The 21,240-nt window shown below is 52.4% G+C and overlaps 1 protein-coding gene across 3 annotated transcripts in view; it reads left to right on the top strand.

Moving 5' to 3' along the window:
• The window catches only part of PER2 (period circadian regulator 2), a 60,058-nt gene that overhangs the window by 24,767 nt on the left and 14,051 nt on the right, over positions 1 to 21,240 (top strand). For all 3 annotated transcript variants that reach the window (XM_017875557.1, XM_017875558.1, XM_017875559.1), the window contains exons 3-14: positions 1,629 to 1,877; positions 2,391 to 2,453; positions 3,495 to 3,649; positions 8,163 to 8,284; positions 9,833 to 10,034; positions 12,393 to 12,444; positions 13,199 to 13,341; positions 15,820 to 15,898; positions 18,294 to 18,400; positions 19,004 to 19,157; positions 19,511 to 19,619; positions 20,393 to 20,518. In XM_017875557.1, coding sequence (XP_017731046.1) covers positions 1,629 to 1,877; positions 2,391 to 2,453; positions 3,495 to 3,649; positions 8,163 to 8,284; positions 9,833 to 10,034; positions 12,393 to 12,444; positions 13,199 to 13,341; positions 15,820 to 15,898; positions 18,294 to 18,400; positions 19,004 to 19,157; positions 19,511 to 19,619; positions 20,393 to 20,518 — 1,561 coding nt within the window. The remainder of the gene's footprint in view (positions 1 to 1,628; positions 1,878 to 2,390; positions 2,454 to 3,494; positions 3,650 to 8,162; positions 8,285 to 9,832; positions 10,035 to 12,392; positions 12,445 to 13,198; positions 13,342 to 15,819; positions 15,899 to 18,293; positions 18,401 to 19,003; positions 19,158 to 19,510; positions 19,620 to 20,392; positions 20,519 to 21,240) is intronic.

Genomic DNA, 21,240 nt, shown 5'->3' with positions numbered 1-21,240 from the left:
TCTCTCCCTTGTTCTGCCTGCCCGGGAAGGGCCAGACGGATGCCATGCAGAAGTGGCAGTGCCATACTGTGCCAGAGTTGGGGCTGAGCACAGTGCAGTGGCAAGAAGCAGGAGGTCCCTGCGCAGCTGAGCCTGGTTGTAGGGTGGGGGTCCCATCTTCAGATGCCGGCAGGCTTGGAATCCAGGGCTGTCATCTGCTACTGTGTGACCTGGGGTGAGCTACCCACCCCTGTTGGCGCCTGTGTAGAACAGTCCCCTGCACACCATGTGGACAGTGATCCAGAGTTGCTGGGAAGGCTGTGTGTTGGGTGCTTAGCATCATGTCTGTAGTCAGCAGCGTCACTCCAGAGCCTCGCAGCTGTGTCCGTTAAGCATGACCGCTTGTGCCAAGCAGGGCCTTCATCTAGCTCTCTCCAGTGCCCCGCTAGAGTGGGTACCTGCTTCCTGCTGGGACCCTGCTGCAAACGCTGTCCTGGGGATGGGGGGACATCACTAGGTGAAGAAGGGAGGACCCAGGATGGCACTTTGGCCTCCCACCTGCTAATCAGTCCCACCCCTCCCTACTGCCTGTCTCTGCTCACTCCCTCAGTTTGTGTCCAGGATGATCACTGGTCTGTCTCTTTTTTCAGCCACTCCACCCACCTACCCCAAAGTGCTGCGGTAAAGCTTCTGTCCAGCACCGCAGTGCGAGCCTGTCCAAATGCAAGCTGAGTTCCGTGGGCCTGGCACTCAGAGTGCCTCAGCAGCTCCCAACCATTCCTAGTAAATGTGAAGCCACATTGTCCTGGCCCCTCCCCATCCCACTTGTACATGCCTGCAGGGCCTGGGACTCCCGAGCTGCTGGGAGGGTTCCACACCTGCCAGGCCCCTCTGCCCTCTTTAGCCGGCAAGCCCTGTCTGTCCCCATGTCTCCTGCTAGCCTTGGCTCCTCCTCCTGTAACTGTGCCGTGTGTAATGGCCAAGATTTCTGAACCCGGCTCCCCTACCCCACCATCATCTGGGGAAATTTATGAAAGACAGATCACCCATTCAGAGGGACTGTGTGTTTCTCCCAGCACTCCACAGGCTGGGCGGTGACTGTCAGTGTTCTTGTCTGCCTTCTGATGAGGCCGCCAGCAGCTCTGTGTTGGGGGCTGAGGCTGCCTCATTCAACCCTCTTCCTAATCCATGGCAGATAGGAGCTCTGTCAGTAAGAACAAATAAGTGATGTGATGAACTAATATGTGTGTGATTGATCCCAATGAAAGGGCAGTTTTGGCTGGGTGCGGCTGGCCACAGCTGGCCTGTAATCTCAACATTTTGGGAGGCTGAGGCGGGCAGATCGCTTGACTTCAGGAGTTCAAGACCAGTCTAGGCAACATGGCAAAACCCCGTCTCTACCAAAAATACAAAAAATTAGCCAGGCATGGTGGTGAGTGCCTGTGGTTCCAACTACCCTGGAGGCTGAGGTCAGAGGGTCGCTTGAGCCCAGGCACTGCATTCCCTGTGCAAAGGAGTCAGACATGTCTCCAAAAAAGAAAGAAAGAGAGAGAGAGAGACAGAGAGAAGAAAGAAAGAGACTGCAGTTTCATTAGTAACAGAAAGAGTCAAACGGGTACTCTGCCTGACAGCATCCCTCTGTTTACCAGCTTCGTTCCAGAGCCCAACATGAATGGATACACGGAATTTTCCCCCAGCCCCAGTAACCCCACCAAGGAGCCCATGGAGCCCCAGCCCAGCCAGGTCCCACTTCAGGAAGATGTGGACATGAGCAGTGGCTCAAGTGGACATGAGACCAACGAAAACTGCTCCACGGGGCGGGACTCGCAGGGCAGTGACTGTGACGACAGCGGGAAGGAGCTGGGGATGCTGGTGGAGCCACCGGATGCCCACCAGAGGTGAGTTCAGCCTCTGGCCAGATGGAGGCCGGGCAGGTTGTTTCCTCAGTGGCTCATTTCTGCTGGGATTTGATTGCTTTTGCAATCTTTAAATCATGATTATCAAGTTTTTCAAGATTTTTGAAAATGACTAAAATGTGCCAGTGTCTGTCCTTCCTTATAGTGAGGCCCTGTTGATTTTGTAGATCCAGTTGCCAACAGACAGGTACTGGGTGGTGTAAGGAGATCTTGGGAGGTAGCAGTGGTGGGTAACCCAGCCAGCGGCTACTTACGCAACACTGGGTGGTTTATGGAAAAGGAACTGGCTCCTGTTGTCATGTGTTTCTGTGTCCTAGTACTTAGTTTTTCTCATGTCTGAAAGTTTTATGTTCCAGCTTTATCTTAACCTTGTATTTTTTAAAATTTGTCTTACCGTGGTGTTATCTAGCCTGTTATCACCGGTAGGGTGGCAGGGGAAGATGTGTCTGGAACATACAGTTGTCTAAATTTTGCTTTTATTTCTTGTTTTCATAGTCCAGATGCCTTTAGCCTGATGATTACAAAATCTGAACACAACCCATCTACAAGTGGCTGCAGGTAAGGCCAATTAGAACTTTGTACACAGAGTTTTTAGAGAAATTAAAAGACTTCTTATTGGAGGTTAGTTTTTTGGGAGTGACGTGGCTTTTTTTAAGCTCTGCTAAAACCCGTCTGTGTGGCTGTGTGGGTATGAACCCAGCCTTACCCTGGCCTTTCAGACAGTGACTGTGTCCCCTCGCCATCCAGAGCCCCCAGGATGTCATTCCAGTACCTGTAGCTCCTCCCAGCTCTACTCGAAGCCGACTTTGCCTGAGTCTTGGGCATTTTCATCTAGAATATTCTTCACTCTTCTTAGGTGTTTGTAACAAACTTACCCTATGTCAATTTTCCTGTCACCTCTGGAACAGAACCCGGCTCCTAGTGCAGGAACTGTGGGCACTTTGCATTGCCTGAGAAACCTTGATTTCCATCATTCCTTCTTCACCCTCTGTTCCAAACAGGCCCATCTTCATCAGCCCTGCTGTCCTGTCTCTCTAACATCTCTGTATCCTCAATTAATGTTTGAAGACCCTTCTCCACAATCCCCTTTTCTCTGTGTTCATGGCTCACTTTTATGTCGCAGGAAGTCACTGTGCTGTCCTCTGTAATCCCATCACTCAGTCCTTATTTACCTGGGGCAGGGAAGGAGGGCACAACTCAGGGCACAGTCCACTGCACCAGACTGTGGGTGGACCAGTATCCTTTCCTGAGCAAAGCCTAGCTCTAACCCTTGGCGGAAAGGAACACAGTTGGAGGGACTTCTCCAGCATTCAGTTGGGTTAGAGCGGTGATTCTTGACCAGGTAGAATTTGTCTCCCAGCAAGAAACATCTGGCATTGTCTGTCGATAGCTCTGATTGTCATACCTGGCTGTGGTCTTCCTGGTCTATTGTGGGTGAGGCCAGGGATACCGCTAAATGTCCTGCAGAGCCCCACAAAGGACCATCCAGATCAAAACGTCTCTAGAGCCGAGGCTGAGAAAATGGACAAGAGGCACGTTTCTTCAGGAAAGGACACCTAGGAAGCTAACATTTGGCTGCCTCTTTCTTGAATCCTGCAGTAGCGACCAGTCTTCGAAAGTGGACACACACAAAGAACTGATAAAAACACTAAAGGAGCTGAAGGTTCACCTCCCTGCAGACAAGAAGGCCAAGGGCAAAGCTAGTACGCTGGCCACCCTGAAGTACGCCCTCAGGAGCGTGAAGCAGGTGAAAGGTACGTCGGCCTCGCACTTCTGCTCCAAACCTATAGAAATATGTTTTAAATCCCCCCAAATTATAGTTCAGATTGTGTTGACTTTCTAAAACTTGAGGCTCATCACAGCTCACTGTAGCCTCGACTTCCAGGCTTACTTAAGCGAGTCTCCTGCCACAGCCTCCTGAGTAGCTGGGACCATAGGCATGTACCACCACGCCCAGCTAATTTTTGCATTTTTTGTGGAGATGGGGGGTCTAACTGTGTTGCCCAGGCTGGTCTCAAACTCCTGGACCCAAGCAGTCCTCCCACTTCAGCCTGCCAAAGTTCCGGGATTACAGGTGTGAGCCACTGTGCCTGGCCTGGCCTTTTTCTTTACAGTGGAAACTACCAGCTCTGGAACTTTGAAGAATTCCTCAGCTGTGTTGGTCTGTTGTGACGAGCAGGCAGAGACCATCAGTGTGAACCAGGGTGGGGAAGGAAGGTGCCCTGCAGAGCATCTTCACATCTCCTGCCAGCTGGTGTGTGAGCACCTCCCGACTCCGTGGAGCTGTGCCTTTTCATGTGTTGCACACATGCACTGAGGGGCTGGTGGATCTTTTACATTAAAAACGTGCATAAAAGAAAAATCTGAAAGCCTTAAGGTGAAGCAGTAGCTGTATTCTATTATCGTCAGTCGTTTCAAAGCACAGCGTACAGTTAGGACAAAGTTCCTCACTAGTAATCATGGGTATAAACTCATATTTCAAGCAGTCTTCATATTTTTGAATGTTTCAGTAATTTTTCATCAGCAGTGAGCAGGTCATCAGCACTCACCTCTGGGGTCCCTTGAGCCAGGTGTAGAAGGGTTGCTCTGCCATGTGCTAGCTTGGACTTGCATTTTTGGGTGTTGTCTTTGGGTGTCCTATAGTTTCTCTGCAGGCTCCTCCCTAATCCCATTGTCCATTTGGTGAGGGTTGATATAGACAGAACAAGGTGCCTCGGCTGCTCGTCATTGCTAATCAGGTCTAAAGATAAAATCTGGTGCCCCTGGGATGAGCACCCCGCCATGGAGGGCACCGCTCTGGGCCTGTGTGCCCATGGAGGCCCCCTTTTCTGGAAGGAGAAGCTGGAAGGGAAAGTTCATTGGGGTGCTCTGTTCTCAAGTGATTATGTCCATTTAGGGTGTTTCCCTGTTGGCATCTGCAGTAACTTCAGAGCTCGGAAGCTCTGCCACATGGACATTTTCCAGACTTTCCAGCAGTTTATATCTTGATTTCAGAGCATACTCAGATATGTGCCTGTTTCTGAAATTACTGAAGGTGGCAAAACTGAAAGCAGATGAGACCCAGCTGTGGATCCAAAGGTCTCCTCACCACACTGCAGGAAGCACATGCACGGCAGAATCCTGGCTCAGTCTCCTAACGCAGCCCCAGGTTCATGTGTCCAGGGCTCTCCTAACGCAGCCCCAGGTTCATGTGTCCAGGGCTCTCCTAACGCAGCCCCAGGTTCATGTGTCCAGGGCTCTCCTAACGCAGCCCCAGGTTCATGTGTCCAGGGCTCTCCTAACGCAGCCCCAGGTTCATGTGTCCAGGGCTCTCCTAACGCAGCCCCAGGTTCATGTGTCCAGGGCTCTCCTAACGCAGCCCCAGGTTCATGTGTCCAGGGCTCTCCTAACGCAGCCCCAGGTTCATGTGTCCAGGGCTCTCCTAACGCAGCCCCAGGTTCATGTGTCCAGGGCTCTCCTAACGCAGCCCCAGGTTCATGTGTCCAGGGCTCTCCTAACGCAGCCCCAGGTTCATGTGTCCAGGGCTCTCCTAACGCAGCCCCAGGTTCATGTGTCCAGGGCTCTCCTAACGCAGCCCCAGGTTCATGTGTCCAGGGCTCTCCTAACGCAGCCCCAGGTTCATGTGTCCAGGGCTCTCCTAACGCAGCCCCAGGTTCATGTGTCCAGGGCTCTCCTAACGCAGCCCCAGGTTCATGTGTCCAGGGCTCTCCTAACGCAGCCCCAGGTTCATGTGTCCAGGGCTCTCCTAACGCAGCCCCAGGTTCATGTGTCCAGGGCTCTCCTAACGCAGCCCCAGGTTCATGTGTCCAGGGCTCTCCTAACGCAGCCCCAGGTTCATGTGTCCAGGGCTCTCCTAACGCAGCCCCAGGTTCATGTGTCCAGGGCTCTCCTAACGCAGCCCCAGGTTCATGTGTCCAGGGCTCTCCTAACGCAGCCCCAGGTTCATGTGTCCAGGGCTCTCCTAACGCAGCCCCAGGTTCATGTGTCCAGGGCTCTCCTAACGCAGCCCCAGGTTCATGTGTCCAGGGCTCTCCTAACGCAGCCCCAGGTTCATGTGTCCAGGGCTCTCCTAACGCAGCCCCAGGTTCATGTGTCCAGGGCTCTCCTAACGCAGCCCCAGGTTCATGTGTCCAGGGCTCTCCTAACGCAGCCCCAGGTTCATGTGTCCAGGGCTCTCCTAACGCAGCCCCAGGTTCATGTGTCCAGGGCTCTCCTAACGCAGCCCCAGGTTCATGTGTCCAGGGCTCTCCTAACGCAGCCCCAGGTTCATGTGTCCAGGGCTCTCCTAACGCAGCCCCAGGTTCATGTGTCCAGGGCTCTCCTAACGCAGCCCCAGGTTCATGTGTCCAGGGCTCTCCTAACGCAGCCCCAGGTTCATGTGTCCAGGGCTCTCCTAACGCAGCCCCAGGTTCATGTGTCCAGGGCTCTCCTAACGCAGCCCCAGGTTCATGTGTCCAGGGCTCTCCTAACGCAGCCCCAGGTTCATGTGTCCAGGGCTCTCCTAACGCAGCCCCAGGTTCATGTGTCCAGGGCTCTCCTAACGCAGCCCCAGGTTCATGTGTCCAGGGCTCTCCTAACGCAGCCCCAGGTTCATGTGTCCAGGGCTCTCCTAACGCAGCCCCAGGTTCATGTGTCCAGGGCTCTCCTAACGCAGCCCCAGGTTCATGTGTCCAGGGCTCTCCTAACGCAGCCCCAGGTTCATGTGTCCAGGGCTCTCCTAACGCAGCCCCAGGTTCATGTGTCCAGGGCTCTCCTAACGCAGCCCCAGGTTCATGTGTCCAGGGCTCTCCTAACGCAGCCCCAGGTTCATGTGTCCAGGGCTCTCCTAACGCAGCCCCAGGTTCATGTGTCCAGGGCTCTCCTAACGCAGCCCCAGGTTCATGTGTCCAGGGCTCTCCTAACGCAGCCCCAGGTTCATGTGTCCAGGGCTCTCCTAACGCAGCCCCAGGTTCATGTGTCCAGGGCTCTCCTAACGCAGCCCCAGGTTCATGTGTCCAGGGCTCTCCTAACGCAGCCCCAGGTTCATGTGTCCAGGGCTCTCCTAACGCAGCCCCAGGTTCCTGTGTCCAGGGCTCTCCTAACGCAGCCCCAGGTTCATGTGTCCAGGGCTCTTCTAACGCAGCCCCAGGTTCATGTGTCCAGGGCCTGTTGAGCCCTGAGGGCAAGTGGCAGCCTCGAGCTGGCCCCTTTGCTCCCCCCTGGAGTGAGGGCCGCTGTGGCCATGAGCACCGACACCCAGAGACAGGCTTGTCACCCCAGAGCCCACTGGATAAGCCAGGATGGCGTGGGAACTCAGATGGAGTGGCCCCCTCCTCTTCAGATTCTATTTTGAAAACTTTCTTTCACATGTTCTTGTGCCTGTTATTTTTTTAAGCAGTCAATTTTGCCTGGGTGGGGGTGTCTGATGGCATCACCCAGGGAGTCAGATGTGCAGGGGTTGCCATGTGGTCCTGTGTGGAAACGTGGATGTACCATCATGATTAAAGACCTTCTGGAGGCCAGGCACAGTGGCTCACGCCTGTAATCCCAGCACTTTGGGAGGCCAAGGCAGGCAGATCACGAGGTCAAGAGATCGAGACCATCCTGGCCAACATGGTGAAACCCCGTCTCTACTAAAATACAAAATTAGCTCGGCGTGGTGGCGGGCACCTGTAGTCCCAGCTACTTGGGAGGCTGAGGCAGGAGAATTGCTTGAACCCCTGGGAGGTGGGGGTTGCAGTGAGGTGAGATCACGCCACTGTACTCCAGCCTGGCGACAGAGCAAGTGTCCATCTCAAAACAAAACAAACAAGAATAATTAGCTGGGTGTAGTGGCGGGTTTCTGTAATCCCAGCTACTTGGGAGGCTGAGGCAAGAGAATTGCTTGAACCTGGGAGGCAGATATTGTAATGAGCTGAGATTGTGCCATTGCAGTCCAGCCTGGGTTACAAAAGCAAAACTCCATCTCAAAAAAAAAAAAAAAAAGCCCCTTCTAGAGAACGTGAGAGGTAGCAGGAACTCTGACCATGTAACCTTAAATAATGTCGTTGCCACATTTAAAGTTATAATCAAAGGCCTTCTGATGTTTCAGGGAAAAATATCCTGATTTCTGTTTGTGAGTTTGTTTTAGCTTCACGTATCCATGTGTTCTGTGTCCCAGGAAGACGGGATTTATATCCCACCTTTTCATTTGAGAAAAATAGAGCCCCCAGTTCGTAAGAGCTAGTGACTATCTCTGGCCAAGTGCTGGGTCCTGCCCGCTGAGTGTGAGCACTGTCTATCCTGCAGCCAACGAAGAGTATTACCAGCTGCTGATGTCCAGCGAGGGTCACCCCTGTGGATCAGACGTGCCCTCCTACACGGTGGAGGAGATGGAGAGCGTTACCTCTGAGCACATTGTGAAGAATGCCGTAAGCCTCTTCGCGAAAGTTTCTTTCTAAACGGTGGGAGTTCCTCCTCCAGGCAAGCTAGCTCAGAGCAGTGGCCAGTGGCTATAAGGCAGGAGCGTTTGGGGTTTTAGCAGATAAGTTCCTACCTTTAAAAGGAAAAATGTGAAGTCAGTGATTCTGGAAGTGGCATTCATGTTCTGGACTTCTGCCTTCTGTGAGACTGTCTTCTTCGTCCCTGGCCAGCTTTGTCCTGTAGCTCATGGGTTCAAGGACAAATCCACTGTGACTGAACTGGGGGGCTCTTGGTTTTCATGTCCTCAAGGTGAGGAGACAGACTTGGTGACAGTCAGTTCACTTGTCCAGGGCTTTGCGGTCATGAGGGGGAGCTGGGATTGGAGACTCCAAAGCCCATGCATTTTTAAGCACACCCAAAGGTGGGCCCCTTGGAGGGCACATGGGCCACATACACACACCCCTGCTCTACCACCCTGAGTTCTCAGCCAGTGAGAACAGATGTAAGGGCCAGCGGGGACCCCACGTGTGCTGGGACCATTGTGAAGTTGGCCTCATAACAGGGCTCCCTAATCCTTGCCATCTTCCTCCAGCGTAACCCCCAGGCAGACCCCAACCCTGAGCCCAGAGGGCCAGCCAGCAGCAGAGCGCCCATGGTGGGCTGGAGGGGCCCACCCAGAGGCCTCTGCTCCCCAGGAAGCCCCTAGAACCCTGGGAGAGAGCAAGGCTGGTAGAGGTTGTTGGGGCAGGCCAAGTGAGCAGAGGGTCCCCCACCTCCTTGTCACCCAGCCTGGACACCAGGTGCCATGTCCAAGACAGTGGGGTGAGTGGCGCCTTCCAGTGGGTGGAGGCAGCTGGGGTTTATTCCACCAATAGAACCCTGATGTGTTGTTTCAAATAATACCGTGTTGGGCCTCCCAATATCTGTAACAGGTGTAAGAGTTAAAGAGGAAAGAAACACGAAATGCAGCTTGCCAGTCAAAGACAGGTTTCCTTTAGTGAAAACCTGAGAGGCGCTCCTGGCCGATTTTGGTCAGGAGCGCTTTCTCTGCAGACTGAGACTATATGTTGGTTTCAGGGTGAGGAGCTTATCCCAAGCCTGGAATGTTTGTGTGTTGGAGGAGTTTATGGCAGGGCTGGACCGTCTCTGGGAGGGGGGAGGTTATCTTGGGACAGGCATCTTTCCGGGCTCCGGAGGGGGGTTATCTCGGGGCTAGCGTGTCTCTGGTCAGGGAGGAGTTTGGAATGTTTCTGGTTGGAGATGTTACTTGTGGTTTATGGTCATGTTGACCTTAGCCATTAGGCTGATGCCCTTTGGATGTAGGCCATTTTTTATTAAGGTGAACTTTAGAATGAGGGGCTTGTCCAAGATGGCAATGCTCCTGCTCTGTCAATAGGCAAGATAGGATTTGTTGGTCAGGGCTAGGCAAGGGGCTCAGAGAGCCCCCCACCTCTGACGCTCCTGGTGGGCGGCTCCCTCCAGCCTGCCTGCCTGAGTCGGATGTGGTGTCCAACCCCATCTGACCTTGTCACCAGAGCCCTACTCTTCCTTTTCAGGATATGTTTGCTGTGGCCGTGTCCCTGGTGTCTGGGAAGATCCTGTACATCTCTGACCAGGTTGCATCCATATTTCACTATAAAAGAGATGCCTTCAGCGACGCCAAGTTTGTGGAGTTCCTGGCGCCTCATGATGTGGGTGTGTTCCACAGCTTCACTTCCCCGTACAAGCTTCCCTTGTGGAGCGTGTGCAGTGGAGCAGGTGAGGTCATCGAGGTAGTGCCTTGTTCCCTCTGGGGTCTGGAAAGGGGCCAGGAGCTGGGCCCACCCCAGATGTGGTGCAGGCGCCCTGCCTCACCTTTCAGAGCCCACCTGTGGGGGCTGCCAGCTGCCTGCTCTGGCAAAGGTAAAGGATAAGCAGTTGTTCGTCTCTTCAGAATAAATTTAGTTAAAATAGTCTTTTAATACATTTCAGAGAGAGAAACCGTTGAGCATTTTAGAAATGAAGTTGTTTTGAAAAGCTGGAATCTTGCTGCGATGGCAGTCGTGGGAGGCTGGGTCGGGGGGCAGTGGGGAGCATGAGCGAGGCGCCCTGCTCCCTGCACTCAGGCATCCCCCTACCACCTTGGCAGCTACAACCAGTGAGTGGGTCATGTCCCAGAATGACTTCCTGAGGGTTCTTTGCCTTGACCAGGGCTGGCTTTGGGTATATAGACTGTGAGGTCCCTAGGCAGATGCCACTGGCCCCCGAGGCACTGCGGGCCAAGTGTGCTGCACTGTGGGTGGCAGCCTTCCTAGCTGCCAGGCCTGCCACTGTAGCTATCGTCTACCCTGCCTCATTTCCAGGCTCCACTCCCCAGCCAGGCCCTCCCAGCCGGGTCTGGTCAAGTCCCTGGAGCCAGCTGGGGGCGTGCCTGCCTCTGGGCCTCTGCCAGTGCCTCCGGCCCCCACTCTCCTGAAGGCCTCCTGTGTCCCAGCTCCTCCCTGCCCAGCTAAGTCAAGGACCAGTGAATTCTCAGGGGCCTTTCCAAGCTGCTGATTTTGTATCATTTTCTGTAACTAGTCATTGCTTCTGCTTTCCTAATTTCTTTTGAGTAGATGAAATGTTATATGAAAGACCTAGATCTAAGATTTTTTTTTTTTTTTTTTTTAGTTTGGATTCTTGGCCGGCGCGGGTGGCTCACGGCCGTGTAATCTCAGCACTTTGGGGAGGCCTGAGCGCTAGGCGGATCACAACGGTCAGGAGATCGGGAGACAGCCTGGCTAACAGCGGTGAAACCGTCGTTAGCTGGAAAATAACAAAAAAAATTGCGCGCTTTTTGTTTTTTGTTTTTTATTATGGTGGTGGGCCCGCTGTAGTCCCAGCGCTACTCGAGGCGAGGCGCGCGGGAGAATGGCGTTAACCGGGGAGGCAGAGCTTGCAGTGAGCCGATGGAGATTGCGGCCACGTGCACTCGCAGCTCCAGCCTGGGCAACTGAGAGAGACTCCGTCTCAAAAAAAAATAAAAAAATAAAAAAATAAAGATTGCCATGAAAGCAGAGATTTCTTTTTTTAAAATCCCTTTCAACTCTTAGGGAAACACCTCTTCCTTCATTTCTGATGAGGTTGCCCGATTAATTTCATATTTTTACTAGACATTTCACATTTTAAAGGAAGTTACTATTTCACCAAAATACCAATGTAAGCCTTGAATGCCAAGTTGTTTCTGTTAGAACTGACTATCCCAAAATTATGTAACACTAAATGTTTGGGGCTTCTGTTTCACTGTGGCCAGGCCTCTGCACACCTACCCCAAAGTCTGAGGCAGCTGAGTGGCCAAAGAAAGAGGCTGACAAATTCAGTTTCTTAGAAAGAAATATTTAACAGGGACTTAAGAACGGAAGCCATGCATGCTGTGGGTGGTGATGAGACAAGACTGGATCCCAGTGCCATTCCCTCAGACCTAGGGCTTCTATGGGATGGGCACACAGGCTCAGAGGGAACTGGCAGGAATTTGCCCTGAGGGCAGGATTTACCTTAAGCACCTGCTCTTACTCAGGAACAGTAGGTAAATGAAATCTCCAAGGCCTTCCCAGAACTGGGGTTAATCAAAAGTCAGCATGGAGGCTTATCTTCCAGGATATAGCTGCTGTGGCCTCCACAGCTTTCTTTGTCAATGTTCTGGACTTCCGTGAGTGTGCTTAGTTGGTGTGTTTGCAGCAGTGCACCGTGAGTGTGTTCAGTTGTAGGTTACTGTGTTTGCAGCAGTGCATCGTGAGTGTGCTCAGTTGTAGGCTATTTGGTGTGTTTGCAGCAGTGCACCATGAGTGTGTTCAGTTGTTAATTAATTGATGTGTTTGCAGCAGCAGCATATACCGTTTTGAAAATGTAAGCCTCCTGGTGCTAAAATTTTAGTGCTGCATAGTTTGGAATGCACCACACTCATGAAGTGTATGTAATTTTAGTCAAAAATGTAATAGAAGGTTTCTCACATAAAGGATTTAGTTTGTGCTTCCATAAATTTTCAGTTTTCACCTTGGCTCTTGCTTGATTCTGCTGCTCCTCTTTCGTTTGTGAGAAACAAGGAACAGTGTATTTAGTTGTTGATTTGGATGAATGACTTTGGACACTCTCTTCTAGATTCTTTTACTCAAGAATGCATGGAGGAGAAATCTTTCTTTTGCCGTGTCAGGTAAGCCTTGTTCCCAGTTTTCTTAAATTAGAAAACCATACAAACATTTCACCCCAGTGCCACTCCGCTTGAGGCTGGGGGGCATAAGCCCTGCCTGCAGGGACCCAACACGCCTGTTTCTGAAGTCTACCAGAAAACACAGTCAGTTACATTTTAAATGTGTACAGGTTGCTAAGAATGCGGCCAGCAGGGGAGTGATTTAACCTGCCCCTCATGGAAAATGGTGGCCAGGGGACCCTGTACTGTCTCTTTGTCTCCTGCGAAGACCTGTACCCAGGGTCAACAGAGTTTCCGAAAGCACTGCATCTTTTGGTTGTCTTTGCGTTTTTCTGGGGAGAGACACACAGCTTTCCCCACAAGGGTCTTGGTCCAAACCAGGGTGACTGATTGAGCATCCAGCCGCACTGTCAGGGGTGGCCCTGAACCAGACCCTGGCACCCTCAGGAGTCAGGGCCGAGGTCCTGGAGGGAGCAGCACACCTTTCCAGTCTGCTTTACCTACCCAGAGTGCAGGCTGCTCTAGAGAAGGGCTGTGGAGCGTTCCCACTGGTGGGGGTATTGACTCTGATTTGCCCTTCAGTGTGATGAGACTGAGGGAGGGACTGAAGCAGGCAGGGGAGCAGGCCCAGCTCCTCAGGCAGAGCAGAGGTACACATCACCTGCAGCATGGCATGGGGCCCAGGTGAGGAGGGAACAGAACAGGGGACCGTTCCTGTGTCACAGTTCCAAACTTTGAGCGTGGCCCTTCTCCACAGTGTCGGGAAAAGCCACGAGAATGAAATCCGCTACCACCCCTTCCGCATGACGCCCTACCTGGTCAAGGTGCGGGAGCAACAAGGTGCTGAGAGTCAGCTTTGCTGCCTTCTGCTGGCAGAGAGAGTGCACTCTGGTTATGAAGGTAACAGCCAAGCCCAGCGCCAGGACAGACTTTGTCTCTGGCTCCCCCTCAATTACTCTTGTGGTTCAAACATGATATCTATATGGACTCCCAGCTGCAGTTCCCCACCCTTGGCCTCTCCACCTCACCTTGGGCAGGGTCTCCATCTTTCTGGAGACTCAGCACACCCTGCTTGTCATCCAGCCCTCCCCATGGCAGATCACGGCATCTGGGTGCCAGCATCTCTCACCCCTGTGCCCACCAGTGCTGTGACTCTTCTCCCCTTTCCCTGGCTGCTCTGCCTTTTGTCCACAAAGTGGGAGTAGCCCCGACAGGTCTGGGGCCCCACATCCCTCCCATCCTCATCCCCTGCCCCATGCCTCAGCCTCTTGGGCCCCTCTGAAGGGCACTGATGTCACTGCCTGCTCCAGAACCCGAAACAGTTCCTCAGGCCCCAAGAAATGAAGTGCTGGGCACCCTCCCTCCCCACCTTGACCCATCCTAACTTTTCCTGGAATTTCCCTTCCTCCCAGACAGTCATGCACGGACATGACTCTCCAGGTGAGTCAGCCTCCATACAAGGCTTGCTGTGCCTCTGTACACCCAGCATTCTGGACCCCGGTCTCTGCTCCTGCTGCCACCTCACTCGCAGAATGCAGTCATCAGGCCAGCTCGCCTTACTATGACTTCTTGGTCCCATTAGCTCTTCTGGCTACCCCACCCCCAAAATAATATCTGGGCTCTTCTCTTGAAGCTCAGAGGGTACAAGGCATTGTGCTACCTTTATGGGTCCTTCCTGTGGTGCCTCTTAAGATCCTGCTTTGTGGCATCTTGGTCCTTGTATTGGCCGAAATCCCTGGCCAGGAACTGTAGGTGCTCACCATGACTGCTGAGCGAGTCACATGATCTTCAGATTCTCTGAAGGCAGGTGCATTCTGCAACTGCTGAACCCGGGGAATTCAGCTGAGTCCATGCTGCGCTGTGCTCACCACTTTCTCTGTGGTGAATGGCAGCTTTTTTTTGAGATGGAGTCTCGCTCTGTCACCCAGGCTGGAGTGCAGTGATGCTATCTTGGCTCACTGCAACCTCCGCCTCCCAGGTTCTAGCAATTCTCCTGCCTCAGCCTCCCAAGTACCTGGGACTACAGGTGGATGCTGCCATACCCAACTAATTTTTTTTTTATATTTTAGTAGAGACGGGATTTCACCATGTTGCCCAGGCTGATCTCGAACTCCTGAGCTCAGACAATCCACCTGTCTTGGCCTCCCAAAGTGCTGGGATTACAGGTGTGAGCCACTGCGCCTGGCCAAGTGACAGCCTTTTAAAAAAGCACTTCTTAAAAGTGATAGAAATATTTTAAGTATGTGACTTTCTCCACAATGTTTGATGTGTTCCTGCATGTATTACAGAATGTTCTTTTCCAAATGGTAAGGTTTAGATACTTAGGGTTCAGCAAGCTATTCCCCCAAATTACCAGAGTCTCCTTCAAGAAGGAAAAATGTTGAAATTTTGAATGTTTTGTCCATGAATTGAGGAAAATTTTGGATATATGACTCACTTTATGCAAATTACTCTATCACCTTTGTCCACCTTTGTCTAGTTTCTAAACTGTGAAGTTCTCCAGTACAGTGGCATTTGCTAAGAAATCTGAATCCAGACCAGGTGCAGTGGCTCATACCTGTAGTCTGTAGTCTGGCACTTTGGGAGGCTAAGGTGGGAGGATCTTTTGAGCCTGGGCATTTGAGACCATCCTGGGCAACATAATGAGACCCTGTCTCATTTAAAAAAAGAAGAAGAAGAAGAAATTTGAATCCAAGTATGTAATTCATTTTTCTAAAAGTAATTTGTCAGATCACTTTAGTTTCATCTTAAACATCATAAAGATGGGGCCGGGCATGGTGGCTCACGCCTGTAATCCCAGCACTTTGGGAGGCCGAGGCGGGCGGATCACGAGGTCAGGAGATCGAGACCATCCTGGCTAACATGGTGAAACCCTGTCTCTACTAAAAATACAAAAAATTAGCCAGGCGTGGTAGTGAATGCCTGTAGTCCCAGCTACTCGGGAGGCTGAGGCAGGAGAATCGCTTGAACCCGGGAGGCAGAGGTTGCAATGAGCCGAGATCATGCCACTGCACTCCAGCCTGGGCAACGAAGCAAGACTCCGTCTCAAAAAAAAAAAAAAAGTCATAAAGATGGACTTCTAGCTTTATTTTGCTAAGAGTAGCATTTACGTGGTCCGTGTGGTTTTGTTAACATGGCAGTTTCAATTTACTAGACTAAAACTAGCATTCCGTAGAAGCTGAGAAGGCTGGCCGGTGATCCCACAGCGAGCGTAGGGTTCTCAGTGTGGCAGGCTCTGTTGTTCAGAGTCCATGTTTCAATTTTTTTCTTTAGCTGCTCATTACTCTGAATCTACAGGGTGTTTTCTGGTAGTTTTAATATAACATTAAATATACATTTCTTAGGATCACTAATGTGTGCAATATTCTATTCTTTCAGCCCCTAGAATACCTCCTGAAAAGAGAATTTTTACAACCACCCATACACCAAATTGTTTGTTCCAGGATGTGGATGAAAGGTACGTGGTCTTGACCCACCCCTTTTCATGTTTTTGATATAAAAGCTATTTAGCTAAAACCAAAACTGCATGTTGGTTTTATAATTACATGATGATAGACAAAAACTTATATACAGGCAATTAGCTATGGAATTACACTGAAACCTTTCTAAGATATGCACATGGTGTCATTGAGGCTTTCTGGAGAGCTGGTGATTGTTCTAATTGAGCCTGTCTTAATTCTCCCATGTAAACCCATTCGGAGTAGACAATGGTCCAGACAGAGGCGGTGTTGCCTGGGACCAGTGTCAGGGTGGAAGCTGGAGATGCCATTGGCTGGATCCCAGCAGAAGTCCATCTTCCAGCCTGTGTGCTCCAGGCTTCTCCAGGGGACAGGATATTCTCCATGCCTCAGAGCCCATTCGGGTCCCTCTCTCTGGGTCTCCCCCGGTCCTAGTGAGATTTGGGGGCACCCATGTTCTGCGTGGCTTCTGCCCCCACCTTGTATCTTCTCCCAGCTCCTCCACAAATTCATAAAGACTCCAAAAACACTTGGGCCGGCTGGGTGCAGTGGCTAACACTTATAATCCTAGCACTCTGAGAAGCCGAGATAGGAGGATCGCTTGAGGCCAGGAGTTTGAAACCAGCCTGTTTGAAACCAGGAGTTCAAAACATAGCAAAATAAAAATAAAAATTAGCTGGGTGTGGTGTTGTGCACCTGTAGTTCCAGCTACTCAGAGGCTGAGGCAGGGGGATCACTAGAGCCTAGGAGTTCAAGGCTACTGTGTTGCACCACTGCACTCCAGCCTAGGTCACAGCAAAAGACCCTGTCTCCAAAAACAAAAAAGAAAGAAAAAAATGTGTGGGCCACTGGCAGTAGTCACGGAAAAGTGACCTCAGAAGATACCACAGGAAGTGGACCAAGAAGTACCGGCGTGCTGGGTTCCTAAAATGAACCAGATCATCTTCTAGAAGCTGGAGGATCAAGGCCTCTCCCTCCTCTACTCTTGGCCCAGGGACACAGGCCCCCACCTTTGGAGTTGGGGCCACACAGCCTTCTGGGGAGACTCTGTGGGTAAAAAGGGATCCGTCACTTCCAGCTCCAGGTGACTCAGGTGTGTCCGCGGGGCTGCCTGGGGCAGAGCCAGTTTGCAGATGCAGGCTTCTGGACACCACCCTGCCCTGCAGAACCAGGATCTTGGAGGACAGGACCTGGGGCTGTATATGTAAAGCAGCCTCGGGAGACTTTTCGTCCTTCAGAGATCTGAGAACTGTCTGTAACCCACTCCCGTGCCAACTTGGTGTCCAGCTCAGCCCTGTGCGGGGAGGTTGGCAGACAGGTGCACCTGGCGTGATGGGCCACAGCCTGCAAGCTCCCCTTGATGAAGCCTTGTGTGCGGCCTGGCTCACAGAGCCCAAGGCCAGCCAGAGCAGGTAGCCAGGGCTCCCTCTCCCCTCCCCTCCTTCTTTTCACCCTCTACCCCCTTTCTTCTCCCTCCTCTTCCTCCTACCCCTCTGTTTCCTTCCTGTTCCCCCGCTCCTCTCCTCTTCCTTCCTCTTCTTCGTCCTTCAGCAAGGCCTTGATGGGGCCGATGCCAGGAACATTCTGTATATCCTGTCCAAAGGAAAACATGAGGCCTGAAGAGAGAGCCTCAGACAAGGAGGAAATCAAAGAATAACGCCAGGCCCTTGAGAAAGTTCTGCACCATGGTCTAAAGATTGACAGGGAAAATCCTTCCACACAAGCAGCAGAGGTTGAGGAAACATGGGTTTGGATGCAACAAGTGTGAAGAGGCAGCTCGGGAGAAGAAATGGTCGGCGGAGCCGGCAGAGGGCGCTGGACACAAACAGAAGCAGAAGGTGCTGCTGAAGTTCAGCTCCGTCCTGCAAGGGAGCAAAGCCACAGCTCCGGGAGGAGGCATGAGCACACAGGGCAGAGGCCCAGCCAGCCACCGAGACTCCAGAGAAGCCACAGTAAACCAACTGGATGCTGAGGCCAAAGTCACCTGAGACCAGGCTGGAAAAGAAGCACATACAAAGGGTGTGCCGAGGTCCAGGCAACACTTGTTAATCAGAAATCCACAAACTAATGAATGACACAGAGAAAGGAAAAGATTCCAGAAGGAAGAAAACAAAAGCATGATCGTGACTGACCTTTCGGGAGGTGAAGCGCAGCGCTGAAGCACTCGGGCTGCAGCCGAGGGAGCCGCCTTCGGCGTCCTGGACACTGGACCTTCGTTTGCTATTGATTGGAAGTCTAACTGGTTCTGTTAGTCCAACTTCCAAATTTTGATCTCCGGGGGTGGGGGTGGGATGTGGAGTGTATCTTTTCTTTCCGGGGAATAAGATGGTTCTCAGTGGCAGTCGCCTCTGCTGTTTGGACGCCCACCCTAGCATGTGTCTGCTTGCCTTCCAGGGCAGTGCCTCTCCTGGGCTACCTACCTCAGGACCTGATTGAGACCCCAGTGCTCGTGCAGCTCCACCCTAGTGACAGGCCCTTGATGCTGGCCATCCACAAAAAGAGTAGGTCCCCTTTTCAAAGTACATCCTGAAGTGTTTGGCGGAAGTTTGTGTGCCCTTGGGGCTTCTTCTTGGGACCAGTCTAGCTCTGACAGGTCACATCAGCTAAGGACAAGCAGGTGGTAGACGCCCGCCTCACCGCCTCACTCCTGGCACTGCAGTGCCCAGTGGAGTCGAGAGAGAGGGGTAAACTCGTGTGAGTTCCCTTGTGGCCAGTTGTTTCTCAGTCCTTGGCCTGAGTCCGTGGCATCTCATGTTTACTGTTGGCTTCAGTGGTGCATGGGAGGAGGGGAGACCAATTCACCTGTGGCTAGGAAGGTTCTGACCAGGCCAGGGGAGTGCACAGTGCATGTCCTTACCAAGCCCAGCCGTCATAGATGCAAGTGACACTCTAGCAGAGATGAAACATGGGATGAAACAGCTCCTGCTGGAAACAGCCTCCTGGTTGTAATCTACAGCAAAAATGGGAGGTTGAAAGCAGTGGCTTTGAAGAAGTGTTCATACCCCTAACGTTTGGAAATGATCCCGGGCCTGAGTGAATCTTGACTTGTCTCTCTCTACTGTTTGCTCCCCTTTTCCCCTGAATGCTGGCTTTTGCTCTCCTAGTTCTGCAGTCGGGCGGGCAGCCTTTCGACTACTCTCCCATTCGGTTTCGCACCCAGAACGGGGAGTACATCACGCTGGATACCAGCTGGTCCAGCTTCATCAACCCATGGAGCAGGAAAATCTCCTTCATCATTGGGAGGCACAAAGTCAGGATGTGAGTGCTCCAAGGGCCTGAGGTGGCTCAGGGGTCTCAGGCGGGGGTCTTGGGCTGTCCTCACCTCCCAGCAACAGATGGCATAGGGAGGGGCTGAGAGGCCAAGACCGAAACCTCGCCTCCTGCCACCAATCTGGAGCCCCAGGCTGGTAGGCAGGGGTGACCTGTCCTCTGCCCCCAGGTGGGAGGGACCTCATTCAGGCCGAGTAGGGAGTGGGCAGGCAGCAGCCTGGGGGGCTGCAGGGGAGAGGCAGAGGGCCCACCCAGGCAGGCAGCATGTAGTGGCTATACAGTCACGCCAGAGAGGTCCTCCTGTGGGGCCCCATCTAACAAGATGAATTAAAACCATGCAGGGGACCTTTGAATGAGGACGTGTTTGCAGCCCACCCTTGCACAGAGGAGAAGGCCCTGCACCCCAGCATTCAGGAGCTCACAGAGCAGATCCACCGGCTCCTGCTGCAGGTGGGTGTGGTGCCTGCATGCCCTCCTCCCAGGTAGCAGCCTGAGAGCCCCTGCAGAGGACATAGGCTCTGCACCCTGGTCCTGGCATACCCACTCAGACAACTTCATCTGTCATTCTCTGAACATCCCTCAGGGGACAGTTTGGGCATAGACTGTGCTAGTCTGAGACAGTCCACAGTACCCTTGGCTCTCTCCAGCCTTACGTTCAACATTGTCTGAACCGCAGCCCTGAGTGAGTGACTGAAGGACATGTGCAGACCCCGTGCTCCAACACAGGCTGCATAGTCCCAGAGTGACCTCTCAGTGGTGTGGGGGCTCATTCTAATCCAGAGCAGTGGGACTTAGGGACAGGACATTGTACTCAAGGTCCCTAAAAAAATCAGGCCCATCGCAGTCAACACCACGCCTGAGTAGGTATCTGCCTCTCAGTTCCTAGAGGCTGTGGAGTGAAGCTGTCATCGCATCTTGTTTGTTTTAAACCCCTCCACAGAGGCGCGGCTGGCTATAGCCATGCGTTGATGAGTGGGTTGGACACATTCCTTTGGTGCTATCTTCTCAGTGACTGAATGTCTGGGTCGGGGCACCACGGCTGGAGGCTGGGCGTCCACCTCTGGAGCTGACCCAGGGGTTCAAACCCCAGCTCCCCTGGTCTTTGCCATGTAGCCTTAGGCGGGTCACCATCCTCTCTGTGAAACAGGGTGTGTTGGCAGGGGGCCACATGCGCAGCTCAGCAGCCCTGGCTGTGTCTGTAGCACTATCTGCTGTCTCCCCAGCCCGTCCCCCACAGCGGCTCCAGCGGCTACGGGAGTCTGGGCAGCAACGGGTCCCACGAGCACCTCATGAGCCAGACCTCCTCCAGCGACAGCAACGGCCATGAGGACTCACACCGGAGGAGAGCCGTACGTCCCCTTCCGTTCTCCCTGGGAAAATGAGTTTGTGGATGTCCCTCCAGAGTTAGAAAGCACACTCAGGACAACCTTTGGGAGTTAGGAGGGGCTTCATCATTGCAGCTGTTTCTGCTTCCTTTCTAAACTTTGTTCACTTGGGACTGAGTTGAAACAGCTAGAAACCATAGCTAAGTGTTTGGCTGAAAATTATTTAAAACAGACAAAACAAGCAAAAGTGAAGATTTAACTAGGAAAGAAAGAAGAAAATGTGGGCTGGGTGCGGTGACTCACGCCTGTAATCCCAGCGCTTTGGGAGGCTGAAGCAGGTAGATCACCTGAGGTCAGGAGTTCAAGAACAGCCTGGGCAACATGGTGAAACCCCATCTCTACTAAAAATACAAATGTTAGCCGGGCATGGTGACGCGCCCCTGTAATCCCAGCTACTCGAGAGGCTGAAGCACAAGAATGGCTTGACCCCGGGAGGCAGAGGTTGCAGTGAGACAAGACTGCACCATTACACTTCAGCCTGGGTGACAGAGTGAGACTCTGTCTAAAAAAAAAAAAAGAAGAAAACGTAATGTGCCGTTTTGCTTTATTTTTTATTATTCTTTAGGATCATCAAATAAGTTTTATCTAGCCCTGCACCTGTCAGATTTCTTATTCACAATTTCCTTCTGTGTTGCTAAAGTGATTTCAGCCATCCTCTATTCTCACTTTGGAGGACAAACTGAAGG

Source organism: Rhinopithecus bieti, unplaced genomic scaffold (assembly GCF_001698545.2).
Source record: "Rhinopithecus bieti isolate Rb0 unplaced genomic scaffold, ASM169854v2 scaffold_7884, whole genome shotgun sequence".
NCBI classification, from domain to species: Eukaryota; Metazoa; Chordata; class Mammalia; order Primates; family Cercopithecidae; genus Rhinopithecus; species Rhinopithecus bieti.
The sequence above is the reverse complement of the archived record's forward strand: the minus strand, read 5'-3'. Positions and strand labels throughout refer to the sequence as shown.